Consider the following 27,166-nt stretch of genomic DNA (forward strand, 5'->3'; position numbering starts at 1 on the left):
CAAAAAGGACAGTTTATTTGTGAGTAGGCATGTACATTTCAAAAATACAAAGTCAAATGAATAACAACCAACACCAAACAACCTCCTCTAGATATAAAAAGATAATAATGGTGTTCTGGAAAGTTGACACACAAAACACCAACAAAAACTGTGAAGATGAGCAAACTGTCAAAAAAGGAGATGTTGATTAAAAAAACAACCACCAAATTTAAAAACAAAAAGAAAAAAAAATGATTGGGGAAATGTGACGGTTGATATGTATGCCTGCAGAGGATTGAACCTACAACTGGTTTGTCCTATAATCCAGAGCAAGACGTACTGCCCAAATATTCCAAGATATTGATGGACAGTATTCGCTCTGGTCTAGACCAAGCCCCCTGAACTGTAGCAAGCCTCAAATCAACTTGGGGAGACTGGCATCAGTGGTTGTTATTCTCTAAATTCCTCAAAAGGAAGAATATCAACCACCAATTTTTGCTCTGCAACACCCCGGTAACACAGCCTTCCGGAAATCCAATGCCTAGATCTTCAAGTTCCAGACAGAGAGAATGATCCTTTATCACCTGGAGTAGGACTGTATGTAGGGAACGTGCTTTGACCTAAACACAGCTTCCTCCTGTAGAAATATTCTGAAAGAACCCCTGGAATCGATTTCTTCCTGAGCAAAAAATGAGGTAATAATTGAGGTGTCTTCAGCAAGCCCAGCTTTGTGAACCCTCCAGAGCTGTGGCCAACCCAAAGGGAAGATTCACAAAAAAAACTGACTTTTCACTACAAATACAGAAATCCTTGATGAGCCTGGCAACAAACCACCACATGAAGACGTGCGTTTACAGATGATTATGGACCCTGAAATCTACCTCTTGCAGAGAGGTCATCACTGAACAGATCTAGCCTATCTGAAAACAGAATGATGTTCAGTGGCTTGAAATCTTAAGATAGACCTCATATGCCTATTTGGTTTTGGAACTGCTACCATTTAATTGTCTCACAATAATGAGCCCATAACTTCTGCTCCAAGAGCAAATGCAAGGCAAAAGACTGCCGACTCTGTGGCATACCCAGACAGTCCCAAGAGGTGCACTTAACCTACCAGGTTTATGCTAGCCAAAGATGCCGTAAGGTCTTCTGGCCTGAGATACTCCCAAAACACAACCGCCTCAGATTCCTCCCTCACCCAGGTGGGGAAAGCTTGCAGCAACTGGTATTCCCAGGCAGTCTCCCATCTATATACTAACCAGGCTTGATCCTGCTTAGGCTTCGATCAACCAAGATCAGACATGACGTTGATGTGGCCGCAGTCTATCTGATGAAAAAATGAATGCGCCAGGAAACACTGCAATGCCAAACAACATAGTGGTTCAGATTCACCTGACACCACTGTCCATCGGGAGATGTGGCCACCGCCAGATCCCTGAACCTGAGAGTGGTGCACCTGCCTCCCCCGGCTGCCTCTTTTCTGGAACCAATTAACTGGTATAACAGGTAAATAACACAGCAACTATATTAGCCAACCTAATATACAGTACTCCAAGGATGCAGGCCTAAAACAATGTTGGTTTACCTCTATGCAATCCCTTAGGTATACAAGTACCCAGGTATGCTGTTATGCAAGTATTCTTGCCATTCATGTATTTATGTATGCAGTTCAAGGCTGATGAGCACCCATGCATGTAACCCATGGCAAATAAGCATATACGTATGTATCCCCAGGCAAAAAAGCACATACGTATCTAGTTCCAGGCAAAGAAGCATATATGCATGTAGTCCTAGGCAAATAAGCACACATGCATGTAGTCCTAGGCATATAAGCACATATTATGTAGTCCTAGGCAAATAAGTACATATGAAGTCCCAGGAAAACAAGTACATATGTATACAGCTTAATGTAAATAAGCACATATGTATGCAGTTTAATGTAAAGAAGCATATACGTATGCAGTAAAAATGAAAACATGCCAGCATGTGTTTAAGCAACATTCATTTATGGAAGTATGTGTTTATGCAACTATGCATTTATTCAAAACATTAAAGCGTGCATCCCTGTATACATGCATTTATACAATAAGCAAGCATGTGTTTATGAAACGTGTTTATGCAACATTACGCAACACGCATCTATGCAGACATGTATAAACCTGCATCTTTATGCAACCGTGTACCTTTATGCAAACATGTATAACCATGTATATTTATCTTTTTAACCACAAATAGAGCTTTCTTTTGATGGTATTTGATCACCGCTGTGGTTTTTACTTTTTGTGCTATCAACAGAAAAAGAGCGGCAATTTTGAAAAAATACACAGACACAATATTTTTTACTTTATGCTATAATAAATATCCCAAAAAAATTATAATAATTTCTTCCTCAGTTTAGGCAGATATATATTCTTCTACATATTTTTGGAAAAAATAAATAAAATAAATCGCAATAAAGCGTATATTGATTGGTTTGCGCAAAAGTTATAGCGTCTACAAAATAGAGGATAGATTTATGGCATTTGTACAATTTTTTTTTTTTTTTTACTAGTAATGGTGGCAATCGCCAATTTTTATTGGGACTGCGACATTGCGGCGGACAGATTGGACACTTTTTTTGGGACCAGTGACATTCATATAGCTATCAGAGCTAAAAATAGCCACTGATTACGGTGTGAATGTTACTGGCAGGGAAGGGGTTAACATCAGGGGGCAAGTGAGGGATTACATTTGTTCCCTCAGTGCAGGGGTAGGGAACCTCGGCTCTCCAGCTGTTTTGAAACTACAAATCCCATCATGCCTCTGCTTCTTGGAGTCATGCCTGTGATTGTTAGGGTCTTGCAATGTCTCATGGGACTTTTATTTTCAAAACAGCTGGAGAGCCGAGGTTCCCTACCCCTGCCTCAGTGTGTTCTAACCGTGGGGGGGGGGGGGGAGTGGGACTGCCTGGGGGAGGAGGCCGATCGTTGTTCCTAATTTTCCCCACTAAATATAAAAGTTTTACCTGTATGGAGTTAATACATAACAAATATTTGTAATTTTTACATTGTGCTATTTTGCAAAATGGTTATAATCGAATGTACCCAAAAATGTAAATATACAAATTTCTCTAAAAATATGAAGGTTTTAATTTTTCCCTTACAGTATTCAAAATTTTAGAAAGATCCCCCCAAAACATATATTTTTTGAAAGCATAGGACCAGTAGAATGAAAGGAAGGTGCTTTTGATTTTTAAGGCCCCACAATATTTGCGTGAATGTTTACCAAAGCAATATTTTCGCTAAAATCATTAATAGTGGACTCATACATGGCAAAATGTACAAAATGTCTGCTAAAGTTTCTAGTAAATATAAAAGTTAAAACTGTGTTGAGTTAATAAATAACAAATATTTGTACATTTTTAAATTGCACCTTTTTGTGAAATGGTGAAAACTGAAGGTACGCAAAACTGTAAAAAATAAAAATAAAATTACTCTTAAAATCCGAAAGTTACCATTTTTCACATGCAGCTTTCAGAATTTGAATTCTGAAAATTTGAAAGCATCGTTCACATGTGGCATATTAACCACTTAAGGACTGCCGCATGGAGATATACATCGGCAGAATGGCATGTACGGGCACAAGCACGTACCCGTACGTGCTTGCCTTCCAGCGGGTGGGGGGTCCGATCGGACCCCCTCCCGCTGGCTGCGGCGGTCCGTTTCGCTTCAGGAGTGATCCGGGATGAGGGGATGGCCGTTGGTTTCTGGCCATCCCCTCTCGATCGCTCCTGGCGAATGAGAAGCTTCCCCTGCCTGTGTAGTGTTAGCACAGGCAGGGAGGAAGTGATGTCACTCTCCTCAGGGCGGTCTTTTTGACCGGACTGCGAGGAGAGGACATAGTAAGTGCACTAACACTACACTGACACGTAGGTACACATAGGCACACAAATCACCCCCTCCCAGTCACAGTGTCACTGATTGCAGTGATCATTTATTTACTGATCACTGCATTTAGTGTCAGTTGTGACAGTAAAAAGTGTCAGGGCAGTTAGTGTTAGGTCTAGGGTAACCCCCTACCCCCCCAATAAAGGTTTAACCCCCTGATTGCCCCTATAGTTAACCTTTTCACCCTCTTTTGCCAATGTCACTAAGCAATCGTTTTTCTGATCGCTGCATTGGTGTCACTGGTGCCGCTAGGTAGCTAGTTATTTTTTTAGGTTCACCACCAGGTTTTTATAGCATTAGGTACCCCCATATACTACCCAATAAAGGTTTTAACCCCCTGATTGCCCCTAGAGTTAAAGAGGAAGTAAACCCTGATGGGTTTACTTCCTCTTTCATTCCCTGCAAAGGCAAAGCATAATGGTCTACTATGCATCGCATAGTAGCCCATTATGTGTCACTTACCTGACACAGGAGCCAGCGATGTCACCGCTGTCCCCTGTAGTCCGGCGCATCCATCTTTTCGGTGGGGTCTCGCAGCTCCGCCGCTGTCATTCAGCGGAGCCGCGATGACGTCACTCCCGCACATGCGCATGGGAGCCGACATGCGCGGCAGCTCCGTTGTTGGAAATGCCGCTCTCAGTGCGCCTGCGCGCCGCTGTCTACGGTGCCTTAATCTAGGCTTACCTGTAGGTCAAAGTGGTTTGTAAGGGTTTACAACCACTTTAACCCTTTCACCAGCGATCACATATAAGTGTCACTGGTGATGCTGGATAGCCAGTTAGTTATTTAGGTTCCCCGTCAGGTTTTTATATAGCGTCCGGGACCCCCATATACTACCTAATAAAGGTTTTAACCCCCTGATTGCCCCCAGGTAACCCTTTCACCCCCTTTTGCCAGTGTCACTAAGCAATCGTTTTTCTGATCGCTGCATTAGTGTCACTGGTGCCGCTAGGTAGCTAGTTATTTTTTAGGTTCACTGCCAGGTTTCTATAGCGTTAGGTACCCCCATATACTACCTAATAAAGATTTTAACCCCCTGATTGCCCCTAGTTAACCCTTTCACCAGTGATCACCGTATAAGTGTTACGGGTGACTCTGGTTAGTTTGCTTTTTATAGCATCAGGGCACCCACCATTTCTTACCCAATAAAGGTTTAACCTCCTGATCACCTGGCTGGTGATATCAATTAGATTTTAGGTTTAGGGTCTGCGTCACCCCAGGCAGCACTAGGTTAGTGCCAGTACCGCTAACACCCACGCGCAAAGCATACACCTCCCGTAGTGGTATAGTATCTGAACAGATCAATATCTGATCTGATCAGATCTATACTAGCGTCCCCTGCAATTTAGGGTTCCAAAAAAACGCATTGTTAGCGGGATCAGCCCAGATACCTGCTAGCACCTGCGTTTTTTCCCCTCCGCCCAGCCCACCCAAGTGCAGTATCGATCGAACACTGTCACTTACAAAACACTAATCACATAACTGCAGCGTTCGCAGAGTCAGGCCTGATCCCTGCGATCGCTAACAGTTTTTTTTTGGTAGCGTTTTATATTTAAATCCTGAAGGCAGTGCTTGGTTTTCGGGGTCCCGTATGCGGCTAGGCTCCCAAAAAGTCCCCCACATGTGGTATCCCCATACTCAGGGGAAGCCGCAGAATTTATTTTGGGGTGTAATTTCACTTATGCCCATAGCATTTGTGAGCAATATATCATTTAGTGACAACTTTTTGCAAAAAAAAAGTATTATATATTAAATATTTCATGGACTCAACATGCCTCTCAGTAGATAGCTTGGGGTATCTACTTTCCAAAATGGGGTCATTTGGGGGGGGTTTTGTGCTATTTTGGCATTTTATGGCCTTCGAAACTGTGATAGGTAGTGAGGAGTGAAATCAAAAATTTGCACCCTTAGAAATCCTGAAGACAGTGATTGGTTTTCGGGGTGCCGTACTATTCAATGGGCTCAACATGCCCCTCAGCAATTTCCTTGGGGTGTCTACTTTCCAAAATGGGGTCATTTGGGGGGGTTTGTACTGCCCTGCTATTTTAGCACCTCAAGAAATGAGATAGGCAGTCATAAATTAAAAGCTGTGTAAATTCCAGAAAATTTACTCTAGTTTGTAGACGCTATAACTTTTGCGCAAACCAATAAATATATGCTTATTGACATTTTTTTTTACTAAAGACATGTGGCTGAATACATTTTGGCCTAAATGTATGACTAAAATTTAGTTTATTCGATTTTTCTTATAACAAAAAGTAGAAAATATAATTTTATTTTTATTTTTTTTCAAAATTTTCAGTCTTTTTCCTTTTATATCATAAAAAATAAAAATCGCAGAGGCAATCAAATACCATCAAAAGAAAGCTCTATTTGTGGGAAGAAAAGGACGCAAATTTCGTTTGGGTAAAACATTGCATGACCGTGCAATTACCAGTTAAAGCAGTACAGTTCAAAATTGTAAAAAGACCTCTGGTCCTTAGGCTGACAATTGGTCCGGGGCTTAAGTGGTTAAAGTGTACGCCCATGGAGGGCTATGTTTATTCACACAGGGATGCACAGGTGTCTGTGCATTCCTATACAGGCAGTCCCATTTATGTCAATTGGGATGCAATGGCTGCGCAGGCATAGCTGCTGACATCCGTGTGGGTGCATGACCCTGACCTACATATGTAAAATTTGAAACAATGGGTCTGTTCATGCAGTTGCTACATCCCAAATTACATCAATGCACAGAGATGCATGGAACACCTGTGCATCCCTGTAAAGGTATGCTGTGTATGCCCTGTGTGAATGAGGCCCTTTCACGCAAGCAGACTGATCAGGTCTGCCTGTTTTGTTTTTTTCAGGCGAGCCCAATCGGACCACCTATTGTTCTCTATGGAGAGGCTGATGTAAATGGGCATGTGTCTGTTACACCTGCCTGCATCCGATCCAGTCCACTCTGCTAAAAACAGATGGTTGTGGATTCCATTCACCATCCATCTAGCAGATCGGATCAGATGGTATCCGATGGAAATTGACAGGCGGTCCGTTTCCATCCAACCGCCCCATAGAGAACAGAGGGTTGTTTCTGTGTACGCTCTGCATCAGTGGAGCGGACACAGACCTCTCGCCCCCCTGCTCAGCGTGCAACAGCAGATCGATCCCCCACTGAGGAGGCAGATCTGCTTGACAGTGTCCTCTCCATGTGAAAGTGGTTTTAACAGGAGCAGCCGGTCCATTAGGGGCGCAGGGGCGCCACTCCCCTGCAGGGAGCCAGACTCGTGCATTTGTATGAGTGTTTTTTCAAGCCACGTGATTAGATCCAGAGGCTCTAATTGGCTTGGGCTTGTGAAAATAGCTTATTAATATTTGCTATGGTCTTCCGGCTTCTCCCGAAGAAGTCGAGGAAGCCGTTGAGGGGTGAGTGGTGGGGTGACCATCACCGTGGAGGGGTGAGTGCAGAAGTGGGGCGCCGTGGGGAGGCTGGGTGTGGGCAGACCTGGAGGAGGGGTTGCCGCCCCCCGAAATAGCTACTGGGTCTTACTAGGGTTCTTTTTTTTTCCTTTCTTAGTTTTTTTTACGTGTGTGTGTGTGTGTGTGTGTGTGTGTGTGTGTGTGTGTGTGTGTGTGTGTGTGTGTGTGTGTGTGTGTGTGTGTGTGTGTGTATATATTTTTTTTTTTTTTTCATAGTTAGTAAGGTTGAATAAAGAAACCAGTCCATCCAGTTCAACCTGAGTGAGTGTCTACAATTGTCCCTATCCCTGTACATTGCACACTCATCTCGGTCCCTACCCTCAAGGAGCCCACAATCCAAGGTCCCCATTCATATACTAGGGCCAATTTTGGACAGAAGCCAATTAGCCTGCCTGCATGTCTTTGGAGTGTGGGAGGAAACCGGAGTACCCGGAGGAAACCCACGCAGGCAGAGGGAGAACATGCAAACTCCAGGCAGATAGTGTCGTGGTTGGGATTCGAACCAGCGAACCTTCTTACTGCTAGGTGAGAGTGCTAACCACTACACTGACAGTGGTTGCCATCTTGCCAGTATTTTAAGTCCACTCCTCACAGGCTCACATGTCCCCCTTTAATAGCCATGACTGTCATCTGCTGCAAGCCAGGCCTGGGCCTGGGGTAAGCTGACTCACTGTGGTCACGCCGTGTGGTGTTCATAATATATGTATATTTGTTGATGTTCTAAGTATGTTGTACAGCAACAGATAGTGGTGGAAGGAAGGAAGCTCACTCATGTATTGGAATTGGAAATCAGATCCCGGTGTGCACACTCAGTCTCGAGCAGTGCGCACTCACTGCTGTGCTGTGTGTGTTAGTTTCTCAGCCACTGTACCGCCCACGCCCAGGCATCATGACATTCAGTGGCGCGCTGCAACACGCTCTCTGATGACTGACGTCAGTTCCAATATCCTCCATTTGCGTTCCACACTGGTTACAAGGAACCGGCAGGGATATACTAAAATCGCAGGTCATCCAGCCTGGGGGGGGGCGTGAATTGAGATCACGATTAATCGTGCAGCTCTAATATATAGTATCTCACAACCCTCACATTTTTGTAAATATTTTATTATATCTTTGGAGCAGCACAGCCTCCCAAATGCTTCCATCCGACAAGTAAACCCTGCTGACAAATGCTCGGGCACCAGGATGCAATTTTGCAATTTATAGTCCCCATGGCAACCTGGGATTTGTCGAGCCATGTGTATATACTGTATATGTATGTATATGTAGCGGCAACAGTTTACGCAGCTCTTTACAATATAAAAAGGTGACGATACAGTTATAATACAATAAAATACAAGAGGATTAAGAAGGCCCTGCTCAGAAGAGCTTACAATCTAATAGGTTGGGGCAGGTGGTACAAAAGGTAACTGTGGGGAATGAGCTGATGGAAGTGGTAGAAGATTCATTGGAGACGTGATAGGCTTTCCCGAAGAGATGAGTTTTCAGGGATCGCCTGAAGGTAGCAAGAGTAGGGGATAGCCGGACCGTTGGAGGTAGTGAGTTCCAGAGGATAGGAGAGGCTCTGGAGATGAGCATGGGAGGAGGAGACGAGAGAGCTTGAAAGCACGAGAAGAGCGGAGAGGACTTTGGGTGATTTAGGTAATATTTGGAGACAAGATTGGAAATGTAGCTTAGGGCAGAGTTGTGAATAGCTTTGTATGTTGTGGTTAGTATTTAGAATTTAATTCACTGGGTGATTGGGAGCCAGTGTAGGGATTGGAGGAGAGGGTTGGCAGACACTGATCGGTTGATAAGGTGGATAAGTCTGGCAGCAGCATTCATGATAGACTGAAGAGGGGATAGCCTATGGAGAGGCAAGCCAATGAGAAGAAAGTTGCAATAGTCAAGGTGAGAGATAACAAGGGAGTAAATGAGGAGCTTGGTGGTTTCATTTGTTAAAAAGAGGTGAATTTTAGAGACGTTACAGAGGTGAATTCTACAAACTTATATATAGTATAAGCACACACAGAAGTAGGATATACAGGGTATTTTAACTGGGATTCAGGCATAAAGCTATATGAAGGCTGGTGGGGGGGGGGGGGGGGGGGGGGGTATTAAATACTTGTAAACTTTTACTTAAAATTTAATTGTAAGGCTTATATTACCTCCAGTCTATAAGCCTCCAGCTTCTCTGGGTTCAGATGTAGATCTTCCCTGCACAGAGTCCTTAAAGTGATTGTAAATGTTTTCTTTGTTTTTTTTTTTTATGAAACGCTGAACATGTCATACTTAAAGCGGACCTTCAGTCTATTAAATCTTCTGCCCTTGTATTAACTTTGGATAGTAAAACATTTTTTTCTGTCAGTAAATACCTTATACAGCCCGGGGGGGCGTGGCCGGGATGTGAACGAGAGCAGATGTGTGACTGCTGAGCTCCGCTCCACCGCTTATCCTGTCGACTTCCAGCGCCGTTTTTGTCCTCACACAGCCTCTCCCCCTGACACCCTGGGGCGAAAGAAAACCTCCGGTACCCCGCGGCCCTCTCCGCAGCCCCCGGGAAGGCTCCGTTCATCCGCAGCAGGTGAGGCCCGGTCCGCGGCGGCCATCTTCCCCACGAGGTCCCCCGTCGCCACGATGTCTGTCGGCTCTCAGGCCGTCGCTGATCCTCCTCCATCCCAGGCAGATTCCCACGCTGAGCTCCTGGCGGCGATCAAGGAGGGTAGGGATTCGGTGATGGTGAAAATCGACCACCTGGTGGCTGATGTGAGCCTCATTAGGCATGACATGGACAAATTTAGGGCCCGGTTTACTGAGGCTGAAGGCCGCATATCGCAGCTGGAGGACACCACCAGAGCTGACTCCCGGGACCTCCGTGCATTGCAGTTGCAGGTTAGTGCCTTGCAAGAAAAGTCCATAGATACTGAGAATAGGCTCAGGAGGAACAATATCCGTGTCATAGGCCTCCCCGAGAAAGCAGAGGGTGCGAGGCCTGCTGAATTCACCGAGGCCTTCCTCAAGACGCTCCTGGACCTGCCTGATATGCCTCCCACGTTTATTGTAGAGAGAGCGCACCGGCTCCCTCCAACTCCCCCTGTCCCTGGGGCTCCACCGCGGCCGTTTCTATTCAGGTTGTTAAACTACAGAGACCGGGACAGAGTTTTGATGGCGGCCAGGGAAAAGCGAGATCTACTTTTTAATGGGGCCAAGATAATGCTTTTTCCTGACTATTCCCCTGAAGTGCAGCACCGTAGGTGCTCCTTTACTGAGGTCAGGAAACGCCTGCGACATGAGGGCCTCAAGTATAGCCTCCTGTATCCAAGTAAACTTCGGGTGATTGCTGATGATCGTGCACATTTTTTCGTGGACCCAGAAGCTGCCATGTCCTGGTTGGATGGCCGCAGATGAGCTGCACCGCACTATGAATGCCACCTGCGCCTTTACGCTGCCTGACACTATGCTCCCTGTTTGATTCCCCCCAGTTGGATCCTTGCCAGGTGGCCGCTGCACCTGCTGACTTTCATCTTTTATTCTGTCTGAACACGGAGATCAGAGTGTTGCCACCTACCATGTGCCTGACCCGACACCTACGCCCCTGAGTCTTTATTTTTTTCTTTCCTGTACACCTGGCTGTGCCGCCATTACTGATCTGTTGGGCACTTTTGCAGGAGCGGGCCTACTCAGCAGACTGCGGAGGACACGCACACACTACTACAAGCAAGTACTGCCACTGCGGCGTGATTGCCGCCCACCCCCTCCCTAACCTTTTTTTGCCCCCCCCCCCCTCTTTTTTATGTATTTTTTGTTTTTTTTTCCCCCTTTCTGGTCAGTGGTCCGCGCCTCCCTATTTTGACTTGTTCCCTGGCCGTGTGTTTTTGACCAGTGGAACGAGGGGCGAACACTGACGGTGTAGGGTCCCAGTCGGGGGGGGTGGAACCTGTTAGGTGAGACTTTCTTTTGTTTGGGGACAAACTATTCCCGGACCCCCCCTCGTTTTTCTTTTTAGGGGGAGCGATGGGCTATAGTAGGAAAGGCACCCTGTGCCTGGGTAGTTTGGAGCCTGTTAGGAACTCCACAGTTCTATATGCAATTGCATTTGTTTGTTTGTGTTTTATGTTGTGTCTCAGTGCTGATGGTAATATCTGCAATGTAATTATGATCTTGCTGTCTACAGGGTGCCCCTGGATGGGCCTCCCCCAATACTCCTGCTCCCCCTTCCTTTATATACCTAATGGCTAACCAGGTCTCGGATTCATTCACTGTCCTCTCCTGGAATGTTAGAGGCCTAAACTCTAAATTTAAGAGAGCTCTGCTCTTCCAATATTTGAAAACCCACTCCCCTCAGCTTATCCTCCTTCAGGAAACTCACCTTTTGGGCAGCAAGGTACTTACTCTTAAGAAACCCTGGATACAACGGGGTGTACATGCCACTTACTCCACTTACGCCAGGGGGGTGTCAATCCTTATTCACAGGAATTTTTCATGTATTATTGAAGAGGTCCGCACGGACCCTCTGGCGAAGTTTGTGATTTTAGTGTTTACCCTATATTCTCAAAGATACATTGTTGTGAATCTCTATATTCCCCCCCCCTTTCTCATCCGCATTACTGTATGATGTTTTGGACAAAATTTCGCCTTTCTGTCCTGGGCGGGTGCTGGTGATGGGGGACTTCAATGCCACCCTGTCTCCGGACCTGGACAGGCCTTTGCCTGCTAAGAGGCAGTGTTTGGAGCTCTCTGGGTGGGCTCGGGCGGTTGGTTTGGAGGAGATCTGGAGGTGGAAGCACCCTGACAAGAGGGCTTATTCTTGTTTTTCAGCGTCTTACAAGACGGCATCCCGGATTGACTTGGCTTTCTCCAACCCCGCACTGTTAGCGGACATGTTGGAGGCGTCCTATCTCCCTAGTGGATTGTCTGACCATTACCTGCTGTCGGTGGTGCTCCGCTCCCCGGCCTCCCGTAACGCGGCACTTTGGCGGCTGGGTGAACACTGGGTTTCGCACCCTGACCTGTCCGACAAATTGCCGGATCAGCTGACCGAATTTTGGGAGGTGAATGTGGGATCCTCTTCCCCTGCAAATGTTTGGGATGCTTTCAAAGCATATACCAGGGGCCAATATATCTCCTGTATTGCTGATATTAGGAAAAAACAGACGTGTACGACTATCTCACTACAACAAGCCGTTGATAATTGTAATGCCACATACACGGCGGACCCTAGCCCTGCCAATTTTGACTTACTAATGGCAGCTCAGAGGGACTTGCAGCTACACCTGACGGAAGTTACCAGACTTGACATGTATAAGGGGAAGCAGCGGGTATTTGAACAAGGTGATAGGAACGGACGTCTGTTGGCGATGATGGCTCAGCATGACCAACCCCTCACTCTGGTGTCTGCCTTACAGACTCCGGAGGGAGACACCGTGACCTCCCCCTCGGATATACTGCGGACTTTCCGCGCCTTTTATGAAAAGCTGTACTCCTCAGGTCTCCCTACCGACTTTCGACCTGAGTCACTCCATGCTTTATTGGACCAGCTGGCGCTGGGATGGCTCTCGGACTCGGAGAGGGAGACTCTGGTCCGAGCTTTTACGGCGCTGGAGGTCCTGGGGGTTATTAGTTCTTTTCCCCCGGGTAAGGCTCCGGGGCCGGATGGACTTCCGATGGCCTTTTACAAGGCCCACGGGATTTTTCTGGCGCCCTTACTGGCTCAGCTTTATACTACCTGTCTGACTGCTGGTGCATTGCCTGCTTCCATGTATCATGCTCATTTAACATTGATTCACAAGGCCCCCAAGGACCCCACCTCCTGTGCTTCCTATAGGCCCATAGCCTTATTGAACTCGGACTTTAAAATATTGACCAAGCTCTTGGCCCGTAGACTTTATCCCATGCTCCCCTCGGTGATAGACTCTGACCAAACTGGTTTCATGCCCCGTAGGTCTACGGACATCAACCTCAGGAGACTCTTTACTAACATTCACGCACGCCATTTAAATGTGGGAACCCGGGTGGTGGCCTCCTTGGATGTCGAGAAGGCCTTCGAGACGGTGGAATGGCCTTTTTTGTGGGGAACCCTGCGGAAAATGGGCTTCCCTTTGTTGTTTATTAATTGGCTTCAGGTGATTTATAGAAGCCCGACTTCTTCGGTCCAGTTGGGGGGAGCCCTTTCCGCCCCCTTCAGGCTTTTTAGGGGGACCAGGCAGGGCTGCCCTCTCTCTCCGGCTCTGTTTGCCCTTGCGATCGAGCCTGTGGCTGAGGCACTGCGTGTCTCGCCCCGGGTGTCGGGTCTGCGTATTGGGCTGCTGGAGGAGAGGGTGGCCTTGTACGCAGATGACATGCTGCTCTTTCTTAATGATGCTGGTCCTGCACTGAGGGGAGTGTTAGACGTGCTGGATACTTATGCGGGGGTCATTGGTCTCAGGGTGAACTGGTCCAAATCTCTTCTGTTTCCGATTGATCAGGGGGAAAGGGCCACTTCGCTCTCGGACAACCCCCTTGTTTGGGTTGACTCATTTAAATATCTGGGGGTTCAGGTTTCTCACTCGGCGTCGGATTACCTCACGCTTAATCTTACCCCGTTTTTTTTAGATATCCAGGCCAAGCTCAAATCATGGAGTAACCTGCCATTGTCGCTCTGGGGGCGTGTAAATCTTCTTAAAATGAAGGTCATCCCCAGACTTACCTGTTTTGTCACTCCCCGCAATGGTTGCCTAAGTCTTTTTTCAAAAAACTGAACCAGATTTTTTCCTCCTTTATTTGGGGCTCCTCGCCACCCAGGTACCGCTTGACGACTTTGATGCGACCACGGACACAGGGGGGCATGGCTTTTCCAGACTGTTACAAATACTATCTGTCCGCGCAGCTGGTCACGGTTGCCTGGTGGTTGCAGCCGGACCAAACGAACTCCTCCACTGTTCTGGAGGCCTCGGTTCTGGGTTCGTTGGAGGCCCTCCAGCTTCTGGTTTACCGAGGCCCTCGGGCTCCTTATTCTTTGACTCCCTCCATGGTCGCGACTCTGCGAGCATGGTGGGCGGGGCTGGCCCTGGAGAGGCGTGCACGTTCTGATGTGTCTCCAAATGCCCCATTGTGGCTGAATCCTGGCTTGTCTCACCTCTACCAGATCCCTGACCCATGCGCATGGACTAGGCACGGGATTAGGCTTATGTCGCATGTCGTGGAGCAGGGCTCTTTACTCCCCTTTACCACCCTAATCTCCAGATACAACGTGCCTGGTCACTACCTGTTTCGATACCTTCAACTAGTCCACGCGTTCACAGCGCAATTCCCGAATTCCTCCTGCAATCTGGCACAATCGAAACTGGAACGCACACTTAGGGCCGACTGCGACAGGAAACCTACTTCAGTTTTATACTCCCATCTCATAACTGTGTCGCTGCCGGCTCTTGACAAACTTTGGGACAGGTGGCGGACTGACATCCCCTCACTTGACACGGATGACTGGGATGATGTCTGGGACCTTCCTTTTACCTCCCTGGTCTCTATCAGGGACCGCCTTGTGCAATTTAAAATTGTGCACCGGGCCTACCACACCCCGTACAGACTCCATAAAATGAACCCTGCGCCCTCTCTGGACTGTTGACGATGTGGGGCCTCTCCTGGGGACTTTTCGCATATTTTTTGGCAGTGCCCTAGGGTCCAGCAGTACTGGGAGTCGGTGTTAAATCTGATTGGAAAGGTCACCATGACTACGGTGCCTTTGGCCATGGAGGTCTGCCTATTGGGTCTTATAGAGCCCGTAGTGCAGTCCACCGCCAAACGCACGATGACTGGTCTGCTGCTCTTTTATGCTCGTAAGAATATTGCTATGCACTGGAAAAAGGCAGATCCCCCATCCGTGGTGCAATGGAAGCGCCTGGTGAATAGCAGTCTTCCCCTTTACAAAGATACTTACCTCCATCGGGAATGTCCAAAGAAATACGATAAGGTCTGGCATGCTTGGGTAGCTGACCCCGAAACTGCTTAGCTGGGGACGGTGGATATGATTGCGGGGGGGAATTGGTATATTTGTTCTGTTATGCCTTATATGTGCTCCCCTCCCCTCTTCGAGGGGAACCGTCTTTTGTTTTTGTTTTTCTTTTCTTTTGCCCTCATGGAACCAGATGGGAGATTATTGTACTGGAAGGAGATCTGGGGGCCTCCAGTGGAGCACCCTTTTTGCCTTTTACTGTAAACTGCTGATATGTTATGTTGCATTGCATTTCTCTGTGTCATGGAACAGCTCTTGTACACTGTGAGCACTGTTGTTATATGTGTTGTTTGTTGTGAAAACCTTAATAAACATATTTTTCCAAAAAAAAAAAAATACCTTATACAGCCTACTTCCTCTGGTAATTTACCTAGGCTAATGACATCATGCACATCTCTCTCTTTCTCACTCTCGTGAGAGTTTACCAGCAAGGGAGGGGGGGCAGGAGAGTGGAGGAGTGATGAGTCATAGGAGAGCCAAGGAGAGCTGGAGGGGGCTGGATGAGGGCGGAGATAGGAGGAGACTGCAGAGATCCATGTGTTTTGTTCGAGAGCTCAAATGTACAGGCAAGTAGTGATGTGAGTGTGTCTGTCTGTATTTGTGTGTGTGTGTGTGTCTGTGTAAATCCAGGAAATGAACAGGCAGCAGCTTCAGCTGCCCACAGTTAAAATGGCTTCAGCCAGACCTGGTGAAGGGAGATTTCAGCAGCATATTTGGTACAGAACCACAGTATATATAAAATAATATAACTGTTTGGAGGGAAGCTTCAGAATGGCAAAAAATGTTTTATTACAAATGATGTGAGCAGACTGTAGTTCCTCTTTAACTAGTTGCTGACCACCGGCCGTCAAATGACGGCCAGGCGGCGCACCTATTGTGGCGGGAGGCCGTCATATGACGGCCTCCCTATTTAAACAGGGAATGCGTGCGATCGTGCGCGCGCACCCCTGTTTCTTCGGTGGCGGCGTGTCACGGAGACACCGCTCGCCACCGAAGGGGGTGAACAGCCATTGGTTATGGCTGTTTACCACGTGATCGGCCGTGATGAAGTCACGGCCGATCACAGATGGATCACACCCCGCCTGTGTATGGCGCATGCGCGCGATCACGTCAGTGGCGGCGTGTTCCCCAGGAACACTGCTCGTCACCAATGCTGGTAAACAGCCATTGGCCGGCTGTTTACCCACGTGATCAGCCGATCACTAAAATGTAAACAAACCGCGGTAACGAGATGTTACCGGGTTCTCCTCCCCTCACACCGATCGTGTGTGAGGAGGAGATTGCGGTAACATCTCGTTACCGCCTACAGTACACATCAAGCACACTGATTGCCCCCCCCAATAAAGAGGACCTGTCACCACCCCTCATAGTACCTGTCAATCACAGTCCATCAGAGTACCTGTCACAGTCCATCAGAGTACCTGTCCCAGTCCATCTGAGTACCCGAGTACCTGTCCCAGTCCATCTGAGTACCCGAGTACCTGTCACGGTCTATCAGAGTACCCGAGTACCTGTCACGGTCCATCAGAGTACCCGAGTACCTGTCACGGTCCATCAGAGTACCCGAGTACCTCTCCCAGTCCATCTGAGTACCAGAGTACCTCTCCCAGTTCATCTGAGTACCTCTCCCAGTTCATCTGAGTACCTGTCACAGTTCATCTGAGTACCCGAGTACCTGTCACAGTCCATATGAGTACCTGTCACCGCCCTTCAGAGTACCCGGCTACCTGTCACCTGGCCATCAGAGTACCCGAGTACCTGTCACCAGGCCATCAGAATACCCGAGTACCTGTCACCAGGCCATCAAAATACCCGAGTACCTGTCACCAGGCCATCAGAGTAATCGAGTACCTGTCACCAGGCCATCAGAGTACCAGAGTACCTATCTCCAGCCCACCAGAGTACCCGAGTACCTATTTGCAGGCCATGTCTCATAGAATATACGTTGGGGTGTTTGCTTTCCAAAATGGGGTCATTTTGTGGGTAATTTCACTGTCCTGGTGGTCCAGGACCTTCAAAAGTGTGATGGGTAGGAATGAAATGAGATGTGTTATTTATGCTCCTAGAATGCCTGAACATACTACTTCAATGTTCGGCCTCTCTATGTGGCCAGGCTGTGTAAAAGTCCTACACATGTGGTATCGCCATACTCGGGAAGAGTAGCAGAATGTATTTTGGGGTGTCATTTTTGCTATATACATGCTATGTGTTAGAAATATCTTATAAATTGACAATTTTGTGAAAAAAAAAATGCGTTTTAATTTTTTTCCACATATTCCAAAAACTTCTGGAAAAAAATTAACCGTTCAAAAGACTCATTATGCCTCACATATTATACGTTGGGGGTGTTTTCTTTCCAAAATGGGGTCATTTTATGGGAAATTCCATTGTCCTGGTACTCCAGGGCCTTCAAAAATGTAATAGGTGGTTGAGAAATGAGATGCGTCATTTTTGCTCGTAGAACGTCTGAAGGTACTACATCAATGTTGGTGCTCTGTATGTGGCCAGGCTGTGTAAAAGTCTCACACATGGGGTATCGCCATACTCGGGAAGAGTAGCAGAATGTATTTTGGGGTGTAATTTGTTGTATGCATATGCTGTGTGTGAGAAATAACCTGATAATATGACAATTTTGTAAAAAAAAATAATAATAAAAAAAATCTTAATTTTGCAAAGAATTGTGGGAAAAAATTACAACTTAAAAAAACTCACCATGCTACTTAATACCTTGGAATGTCTACTTTGTAAAAAGGGGTCATTTGGGGGGTATTTGTACTTTCCTGACTTGTTAGTGTCTCAAGAAATGAGATACACCTGATGTACTGAAGGCCTGATCAGATGTGATCAATTTTCAGCAATTGGTACCATAGTTTGTAGACTCTATAACTTTCACAAAGACCAAATAATATTCACTAATGTGGGTTATTTTTTTACCAAAGATGGGTAACAGTATAAATTTTGGCCAAAATTTATAAAGAAAAATTACTAATTAGCAAAAATTTATGACAGAAACAAAGAAAAAGGCATTTTTTTCACAAAATTTACATTTTATTTTATTTATAGCACAAAAAATAAAAAACCCACTATTGATTAAATACCACAAAAAGAAAGCTCTATTTGTGTGGAAAAAAGGTACAGTGTTGGATGAGTAATTGTCATTCAAACTGTGAGAGCGCTGAAAGCTGAAAATTGGTCTGGTCAGGAAGGGGGTGTAAGTGCACTGTATTGATGTGGTTAAGCTTGCTATACACTATTAACTTTTTTAGGTTGAATGAAAAAAAAACTGTCTAGTCCGGTCAGGGCACCTGTGATAACTATGCAAAGTTAGTATCGTATCTCCCCTGCTAAGCTGTTGTGTTCTGACAAAGGGACTGCTCCGCCAAACCACCCCAACCCCCCGCATGAAACACTCTGATCAGCGCTCTCCACCATTGGTCGGGAATCAGTCAGCTGCTGTTTTTACAGCATGCTGTCCCGACATTCGGCCTGTGTCTACAGGGCTTTACCTGCTCTGTGCAATGGTTTTGCACAGCGTAGCCCCGATCCTCATCTTCTGTGGCCACACTCTTTGCTTCTGTTTACACACACGGTGAGTCTTGGCCCTGCCTCCTGTTCCCTCCTCTCAGGATGTGATTGACAGCACCAGGAGCCAGTGGCTACCGTGTCTGAGTCCTGTGAGGGGGGAGGACAATGTTGCTGCTGCTATTGGGCACAGTGCTAGATCGGGATCATGTAAGTATACTGGGGCTCTAGAGGGGTGCTGGTCAACAAAGGTTTAACATCTTAATGCCTTTAGAATCACTTTAAATCACTTTTCTCCTGCCCATGACTACATGTCCCACTCGGAATTGCTTTTCACACATTCACAGGCACTTATTGACATATGGACAGTGTTCTGAGCTGTATGTGTGTTGCACTGTATTTCCTGACATGTAAACAAATAATGCATTCTGTATGCAGGCCAACTAATCGATAGTGAAAATAGTTTACAACTATTTTTATAATCGATTATGCAGATTAGTTGTTTTAGCTCCAGCTTGCATGATGGCATAATTGTCAGTCAAACCATCACAGAGCTGAAAAATGAAAAGTTGCCTGGACAGGAAAGGAATGTAACAATGTCTGCCTTAAATAAGTTAAATGGCAAGTTTATTTGATGCATGGGTAATTGTATTTACATATACAGTGAGTTTGTAATCTGCAATTTGTTGTGGATAAACCACGTGATTATTGTCCGTTTATAGTAAATAATTTGTGACTGAGAATGTATTTACAACAGTGTGTTAGTTTCCAGTACAGATTTTTAGTAACTGTATTAATGTTGACGTTTTCAGGTGATGCTAGTGAGAGTGCTGAAGACATCTTTATTCGAAAGGCAAAAGAAGGAATGGATGGTGATGAAGCTCGATTCAGTGTGGAAATTCCAGTTACAAGCAAAGCCTATCTATGGGCAGACAAATACAGGCCTCGTAAACCTCGGTTCTTTAATCGTGTACACACTGGCTTTGAGTGGAATAAATACAACCAGACCCACTATGATTTTGACAATCCTCCTCCAAAGATTGTGCAGGGCTACAAATTTAATATTTTTTATCCAGATTTGATTGATAAAAGGTCAACTCCTGAATATTTCCTTGAGGCTTGCCAAGACAATAAGGACTTTGCAATTCTAAGGTTTCATGCAGGGCCTCCTTATGAGGACATTGCATTCAAAATAGTAAATCGTGAGTGGGAGTATTCTCATCGACATGGTTTTCGCTGCCAGTTTTCAAATGGTATTTTTCAGTTGTGGTTTCACTTCAAGAGATATCGATACAGAAGATAGATGTGTTGTGACCTGGGAATATATTTTGTCTGATCACTTTTTATTTATACCATGAATAAAAAGATAAAGAATCATTATTTCCTGAAGATGTCCCCAGTGTTTTTTTTATTTAGCTCACAGAAATGTAAATTTGATTTTTATGTGCTGGCATACTGTTTTATGATGAATTGAATTTTTCAATAAAAAGGTTGACTGTTCCTTTGGCTTGCCTTTTTCAACACGAGGCACCACATTTTATCTGTTTGCAATCTTCAATACATAGAAAGAAAGGGAATTCTTTTCAGCCCTAACCAAATGCTTATGCCACATTTGAGTTTTCTGTTGAAAAATAACAAACATGTTATGCTTATCTGCTCTGCGCAGTGGTTTTGCACAGAGCATCCCAGATCCCCCTCTTTTTGGGTGCCCTGGCCCCACCCTCTTGTTGAGTGCCCCCACAGCAAGCAGCTTGCTTTTGGGGTTACCCAAGCCGCATCTCCTTGTGTCAATTCAGATCCAGAGCCGCAGCCAGGACCCCCCTCTCTCCTCATTGGCTCACTAACTTTGACAGCAGCAGGAGCCAATAACGCTTCGCTGCTGTCTAAGCCAATAAGGAGGGAGTTTCCTGGACAGCTGAGCCTCTTCTGTGACATTGCTGGATCGAAAAGGGGGTTCAGTTAAGTATTAGAGGGGCTGCTGCACACAAGTTTTTTTTATTGATGCATAAATTGCATTAAGATAAAAAAAGAATGCCTTTGCCTTTACAACCACTTTAATTTTTCTGGTTGTTTACAAGATGTTATTAAGGATTTATAGCGTTTACAGTTTGCACAGCACTTTACAAAATAAAGGGAAAAAGTACAGTTACAAAACAATTCAATACAAGAGGGTAAGGAGGACCCTCACATGAGAGCTTACAGTCTAAATGGAGAGGCAAGTGATACAAAAGGAAATCCCTTCTATAAAGAGATAAGTGAGTTTTCAAGGATCGCCTGTAGGCAGAGTAGGAGATACTGTAGCTGGATGGATTGAGGTAGGGAGTTCCAGAAGAAAGGAATGGCCCTGGTGATGGGCATGAGAGGAGGTGATGAATAAACAGGTCGTCTACAGAGCAGGAGGTCTTGGGAGAAGCGAAGAAGATGGTTTGGGAGATATTTGGGGCTGAGGCTGATGATATACAGTGGCATGTGCAGAGTTGTGGATGTCTTTGTATGTTGTAGATGGTATTTTAAATTGTGTGCATTGGGCGAGGAAGAATTGCCAAACAGTGGAGGGTTGGCAGACACTGAGCAGTTGGATAGGTGGATGAAAGCAGCAGCATTCATGAAAGACTGAAGGGATGATAGCCTGCATAAAGGTAGACAAGAAGGGATTTGCATTTGTTAAAGCAAGACATAATGTCATGGTCAGCGGTCATGCTCGGAAACCAGAAGCTATAGCAGTAGAGGCTCCCACTGTCCAGCTGGATATGTGAACAGGCAAGTCACCCTGCCGGATGATGCAGGCTCACCCAAAGTGCGGGGTCTAAGTACTGACTGGTGTTCACCAGAGCTCCTGATGGTGGAGATAATTTTTACTGCCTGTTAGTACCATGTCTTGGTCTTCAGGATCATCCCACCAGGAGGAGGTGAGGAATCTGTGCTCTGGTAGCAGATATAGTATGTAAGGATCAAGCATAAGCACAGTCAGTAAACAAGCCAAAGGTCGGTAACAAGTGATTGCAGGTTGGGATTAAGCAGAAGTGTAGTTGAGGTACAGACCAAAAGTTGGTAATGATTGGTAGTGAAGATACAGTATCAGGGCTGGCTTAGCCCTTCCTTCTCTGGGCTGGCCGCTCAGCTGTCGGCTAATTGCCAGCGGTCATCTCTCTCCACGGTTACCAGCTGTTCCTGATGATGCTCGTCTGACCTGCCTACTTAAAGCCTTCCTGCTCACTTCACCTCTGCCTTCGCCTTGGTCACATCACTAGAAACCATCTTCTGCGGTTTGTTTAAAGACTGGCTTGCTGACATCCCTTCTGGCTCCTTATCCTGCTTGCTGTGCTCTACTTGGATCCCTGACTTCTGGCCTGGCTGACTTACCCGATCTGGTTACTGGACTCTGGCTATGCTTGACTACGCTTTTTCTGTTTACCTTTTTATTAATAAACAAGTGTGATATAATTGTACTTCTGTCTCAGCCTGATTCATGGTTTCTGACATACGGACAGCGGCAGGAGTGACAAGAGTGAGGTATTTGCTGGAGAGAGCACAAATGAGCAAGATCACCACATGGATCAGTTTGCCATGGCGTTACAAACGCTCCTGAATCGCTCACCTGGAATCCCCCACGGTGGCTGCTCTGGTACAACCTGAGTCGCAGGCCGTTCCTGCTTCTGCGCCAGTCTCTGTGCAGGCACCCACCTCGTGTATTACCTCTATGAGAGGTATGTCTGGTTCTGCTCTGCTATCCCAGCGATTTGGGGGAGATCCAGTTCAATGCAGAGGGTTTCTCAATCAGGTTGAGATATACTTTGAGATGCTGCCCCAGGCGTTTCCCACGGACAGAAGCAAAGTAGGTTTTGTGATATCTTTGCTTTCTGAGAGAGCCTTGGCCTGGGCTAACCCTCTGTGGTAGATGCAAAAACCTGTTGTCTTGAGTTACCCTCAGTTTGTGGCCTCCTTTTAAAAGGGTTTTTGACGTTCCCGTATGCCCTGCTTCTGCTGCCAAGTGCCTCATGTCCATCAGAGTACGAGAACTGTTGCCGACTATGCCATTGAATTCCGTACTCTGGCAGCAGAGGTTGCTTAGAACAATGAGGCCCTCGTAGCTGCTTTTTCTCATGGTCTCGGATTCCATCAAGGATGAGATAGCAGCCCGAGAAATACCCACTGAGCTGGAGAGCTTGATCTTGTTTGCCATCCTCATTGACTCCAGACTTCTCTTTGACTTGCCTCCGAGCTTTGTAGTCCCACCCATGCCTCCCTCACCTCCCATGCCTCCTGGTACCGAGTTGGTCAGTGAAGAGGAACCCATGCACCTGGGCTTAGCACGTCTCAGCCTTTAGGAGGAGGGAGAGATTGTGCCTTTATTGTGGCCAGGCAGGTCACTTTTTGGAAGTCTTGTCCTACCCATCCAGGGAACGCCTGAACCTTGAGGTCCTGTCATGGACAGACCTTAGGTGGCATTGTTTCGTCCCCAGTTATCCAGAAGGATAAGCCCCTGGTTTTTGTCACCCTTTCTTGGGCTGAGTCGTCCATCGAGATACAGGCTCTAATCGACTCTGGGGCTGCAGGCCTGTTCATTGGTGCTGCATTTGTTTCTCAGCACTCGATTCCGCTGCTGCTGCGTGACACTCCACTTGCCATTGAGGCTCTTGACGGGAGACCTTTACAGCCTACCCATGTGACTCATGAAACTCATGAAAGTTATTTCTTCACCCAGGTTTCCGCTGGTTTTAGGTTACCCTTGGTTACAGAGGCACAACCCCTCTTTTGATTGGCTCAATACTGAGGTTCTCTCGTGGTCACCACAATGCATTTAGACATGCTTCCTGAAGGTATCCAAGGTCCTGTGCACCTCTTCACTCCCCTCCCTGCCGGAGGAGTACCGTGATTTTAGCGATGTCTTTGATAAAGGTCAAGCCGGTAGTTTGCCTCCACACCGGTCTTATGATTGCGCAATTGACCTTCAACCTGGTGCCATACCTCCTCGTGGCCGGGTTTACCCTTTGTCAGTCTTGGAGGATAAGGCCATGGAGGAGTATGTTGCTGACGCACTTTCTCGGGGTTTCATCCGCAAATCCTTGTCTCCTGCTGGTGCTGGTTTCTTCTTTGTGAAAAAAAAAGAGCGGTGAGCTGAGACCTTGTATATAGGGGTCTCAACCGTGTCACGATTAAGAATGCCTACCCGATTCCATTGATTACAGAGTTATTTGACCGCCTCAAGGGAGCAACGGTTTTCACAAAGCTTGACTTGAGAGGGGCATAAAATCTTGTGCGCATTAAGGAGGACGAGTGGAAAACTGCGTTTAATACCAGAACAGGCCATTATGAATAACTGGTAATGCCTTTTGGCCTTTGTAACACCCCAGCAGTTTTCCAGGAATTTATTAACAATGTCCTCCGAGATTTGTTGCAGTTGTGTGTGGTGGTTTATCTCAATGATATCCTCATGTTTTCCAAGTCCCTGGAGAGCCACCACACAGATGTCTGTTGTGTGGTTTAGAAACTAAGAGAGAACAATCTTTATTGTAAACTGGAGAAATGCGAGTTCCATTGTGAACAGGTTACATTCCTGGACTATGGCATTTCCACTGCTGGTTTTTTGATGGACCCAGAGAAGCTTTCGGCAGTCCTACAGTGGCCTTGACCTGTGGGTTTACGTCCTCTGCAGCATTTCCTGGGCTTTGCCAACTACTATCGGAAGTTTATTCCTAACTTCTCGTCTCTGGTCAAGCGCCTGACTGATATGACCAGAAAGGATGGTAACCCAGAGTTGGTCTCCGGAGTCCATTAAGGCCTTTGAGACTCTCAAGGCTGCCTTTGTTTCTGCTCCTGTTTTGGCACATCCTGATCCTATGTTGCCTTTTATCCTAGAGGTTGATGCTTCTGAGACTGGCGCCCTTCTGTCTTAACGTCCTAACTCTGAGAGCGCTATACATCCGTGTGGCTACTTTTCCAAGAAATTTTCACCTGAGTGCAATTATGAGATTGGTGACAGAGCTGTTGGCGATAATTTTAGCCCTGAAAGAATGGAGACATCTCCTTGAAGCTACCACTGTGCCTGTTCTTATTCTTACTGACCATAAGAATCTTACATTCTTGTCTGAGGCTAAGCGACTCTCTCCCAGAAGGGTGCGATGGGCTCTTTTCTTGTCGAGCTTTAATTACATTGTCTCATTCTTACCCGATTCTAAGAATGTAACGGCTGATGCCTTGTCACGACAATTTTCCTCCACTTCCAAGTCGGTTCCGGTTCCTAGGATTCCTCCTGATCGTATCTTGGCTACGGTACGCACCATTCTTGCCTCTCCTTTGGGTGACAAAATTCTTGCTGCTCAGGTCCATGCTCCTCCTGATAAACCTTGTGACCGCTGCTTTGTCCCTGAGAGTCTCCGTACTGCAGTGCTCCAGACTTACCATCTCCCAAGGCAGCTGGACATCCTGGGAAGAATCAACTCATTTGGGCCATTTCCCAACAATTCTGGTGGCCTAGCCTACGGGCTGATGTTACTGCCTTCGTAGCTGCCAGTCCCGTGTGTGCTCAGAGTAAGACTCCATGACACCTTCCAGTGGGCCTCCTACAACCCATACCCAATGGAGAGAGGCCCTGGACTCACCTGTCTATGAATTTAATTGTGGAGTTGCCCAACTCCCAAGGCAACACTGTTATCCTTATGGTGGTTGACCGGTTCTCAAAGATGTGTCATTGTATTCCACTTAAGAAGTTGCCCACCTCTAAGGAACTGGCTTCCATTTTTGCTCAGGAGATCTTTCGCTTACACGGGCTACCCAAGGTGATTGTCTCGGACAGGGGCAGTCAGTTTGTCTCCCGATTCTGGCGAGCCTTTTGTGCACAGTTGGGAATCCAGCTTGCGTTCTCTTTTGAGTATCACCCGCCGTCTAATGGGGCCGCAAGACAAGCCAATCAGTCCTCGGAGCAATTCCTACGTTGCTATATTTCTGACCATCATAACAACTGGTCTGGCCTATTACCTTGGGCAGAGTTTGCTCACAACAGTGCCTTTAATTCTGCCTCCCGATTGTCTCCATTTATGGGGAATTATGGTTTCCAACCTTCCATGTTGCCTGACTCGTTTCTTCCGCAGAGTATTCCTGCATTAGAGGAGCATCTCCGTGGTCTTCCAGGAGGCTTTGCGTCATGCTAATGATAGGTACAGACTCCATGCTGACCGCAGACGCCTGCCTGCGCCTTCCTACCAGGTTGGGAACAGGGTCTGACTGTCATCTCGCAACCTCCGGCTTCGTATTCCCTCACTGAAGTTTGCACCTCGGTTTATTGGGCCTTTCCGTATCCTTCGCAGAATTAACCCATTGGCTTACGCGTTGGACCTTCCTCCTAGTATGCGCATCTCAAATGTGTTTCATGTCTCCTTATTGAAACCTTTGGTCTGTAACCAATTTACCACCTCAGTGCCACGTCCTCACCCTATTCAGGTTGAGAACCATGAGGAGTATGAGGTGCAATCCATTGTTGACTCCCGTAGGTTCCGTGGGCGCAATACAGTACCTGGTGCATTGGAGGGGGTACGGTCCGGAGGAACGCTCCTGGGTTTTATCCTCTGACGTACATGCCCCTGTCCTCCTCCGCGAGTTCTATAGATGGTTTCTCCTCAAGCCCGGTGGCCCTCCGAGGGAGAGGGTTCATTGAGGAAGGGGTACTGTCAGGGCTGGCTTAGCCCTTCCTTCTCTGGGCTGGCCGCTCAGCTGTCGGCTAATTGCCAGCTCTCTTCTCGCTCAAAAGTTACCAGCTGTTCCTGATGATGGTCGTCTGACCTGCTACTTAAAGCCTTCCAGCTCACTTCACCTCTGCCTTTGCCTTGGTAACATCACTAGAAACCATCTCCTGCGGTTTGTTTAAAAACTGGCTTGCTGACATCCCTTTTGGCTCCTTATCCTGCTTGCTGTGCTCTACTTGGATCCCTGACTTCTGGCCTGGCTGACTAGCCGATCTGGTTACTGGACTCTGGCTATGCTTGACTACGCTTTATCTATTTACCTTTTTATATTTTATTAATAAACAAGTGTGATTTAATTGTACTTCTGTCTCAGCCTGATTCATGGTTTCTGATATACGGACAGCGGCAGGAGTGACAAGAGTGAGATATTTGCTGGAGAGAGCACAACAATCTGGCAAACAGGAAGTGCAGAGACTTCCTTAAAGTGGCTGTAAAGGTTCGCATTTTTTTAAATAAAAATAACAAACGTTACCTCTCCTGGCTCTGTGCCAGGGTTTTGCACAGAGCGGCCTCGATCCTTCGCTTCTGGGGTTCCCCCGTTGGCGCACCTGGCTCCTCCTCTTCATCAA

At 46.6% G+C, this 27,166-nt stretch overlaps 1 protein-coding gene across 2 annotated transcripts in view; it reads left to right on the plus strand.

Moving 5' to 3' along the window:
• The window catches only part of CACTIN (cactin, spliceosome C complex subunit), a 666,706-nt gene that overhangs the window by 599,548 nt on the left and 39,992 nt on the right, over positions 1 to 27,166 (plus strand). The window contains exon 10 of one of the 2 annotated variants that reach the window (XM_077475727.1): positions 19,668 to 20,244. The exons of the other annotated variant lie outside the window; for it this stretch is intronic. Within the exon in view, the coding sequence (XP_077331853.1) occupies positions 19,668 to 20,158 (491 nt within the window). The 3' untranslated portion in view covers positions 20,159 to 20,244. Of the gene's footprint in view, positions 1 to 19,667; positions 20,245 to 27,166 lie in introns of those variants that run through there. 2 annotated transcript variants of the gene reach the window in all.

This window comes from Lithobates pipiens, unplaced genomic scaffold (genome assembly GCF_037356315.1).
Source record: "Lithobates pipiens isolate NorthernLeopardFrog02 unplaced genomic scaffold, aLitPip1_a1.2 Scaffold_13, whole genome shotgun sequence".
Classification (NCBI taxonomy): domain Eukaryota; kingdom Metazoa; phylum Chordata; class Amphibia; order Anura; family Ranidae; genus Lithobates; species Lithobates pipiens.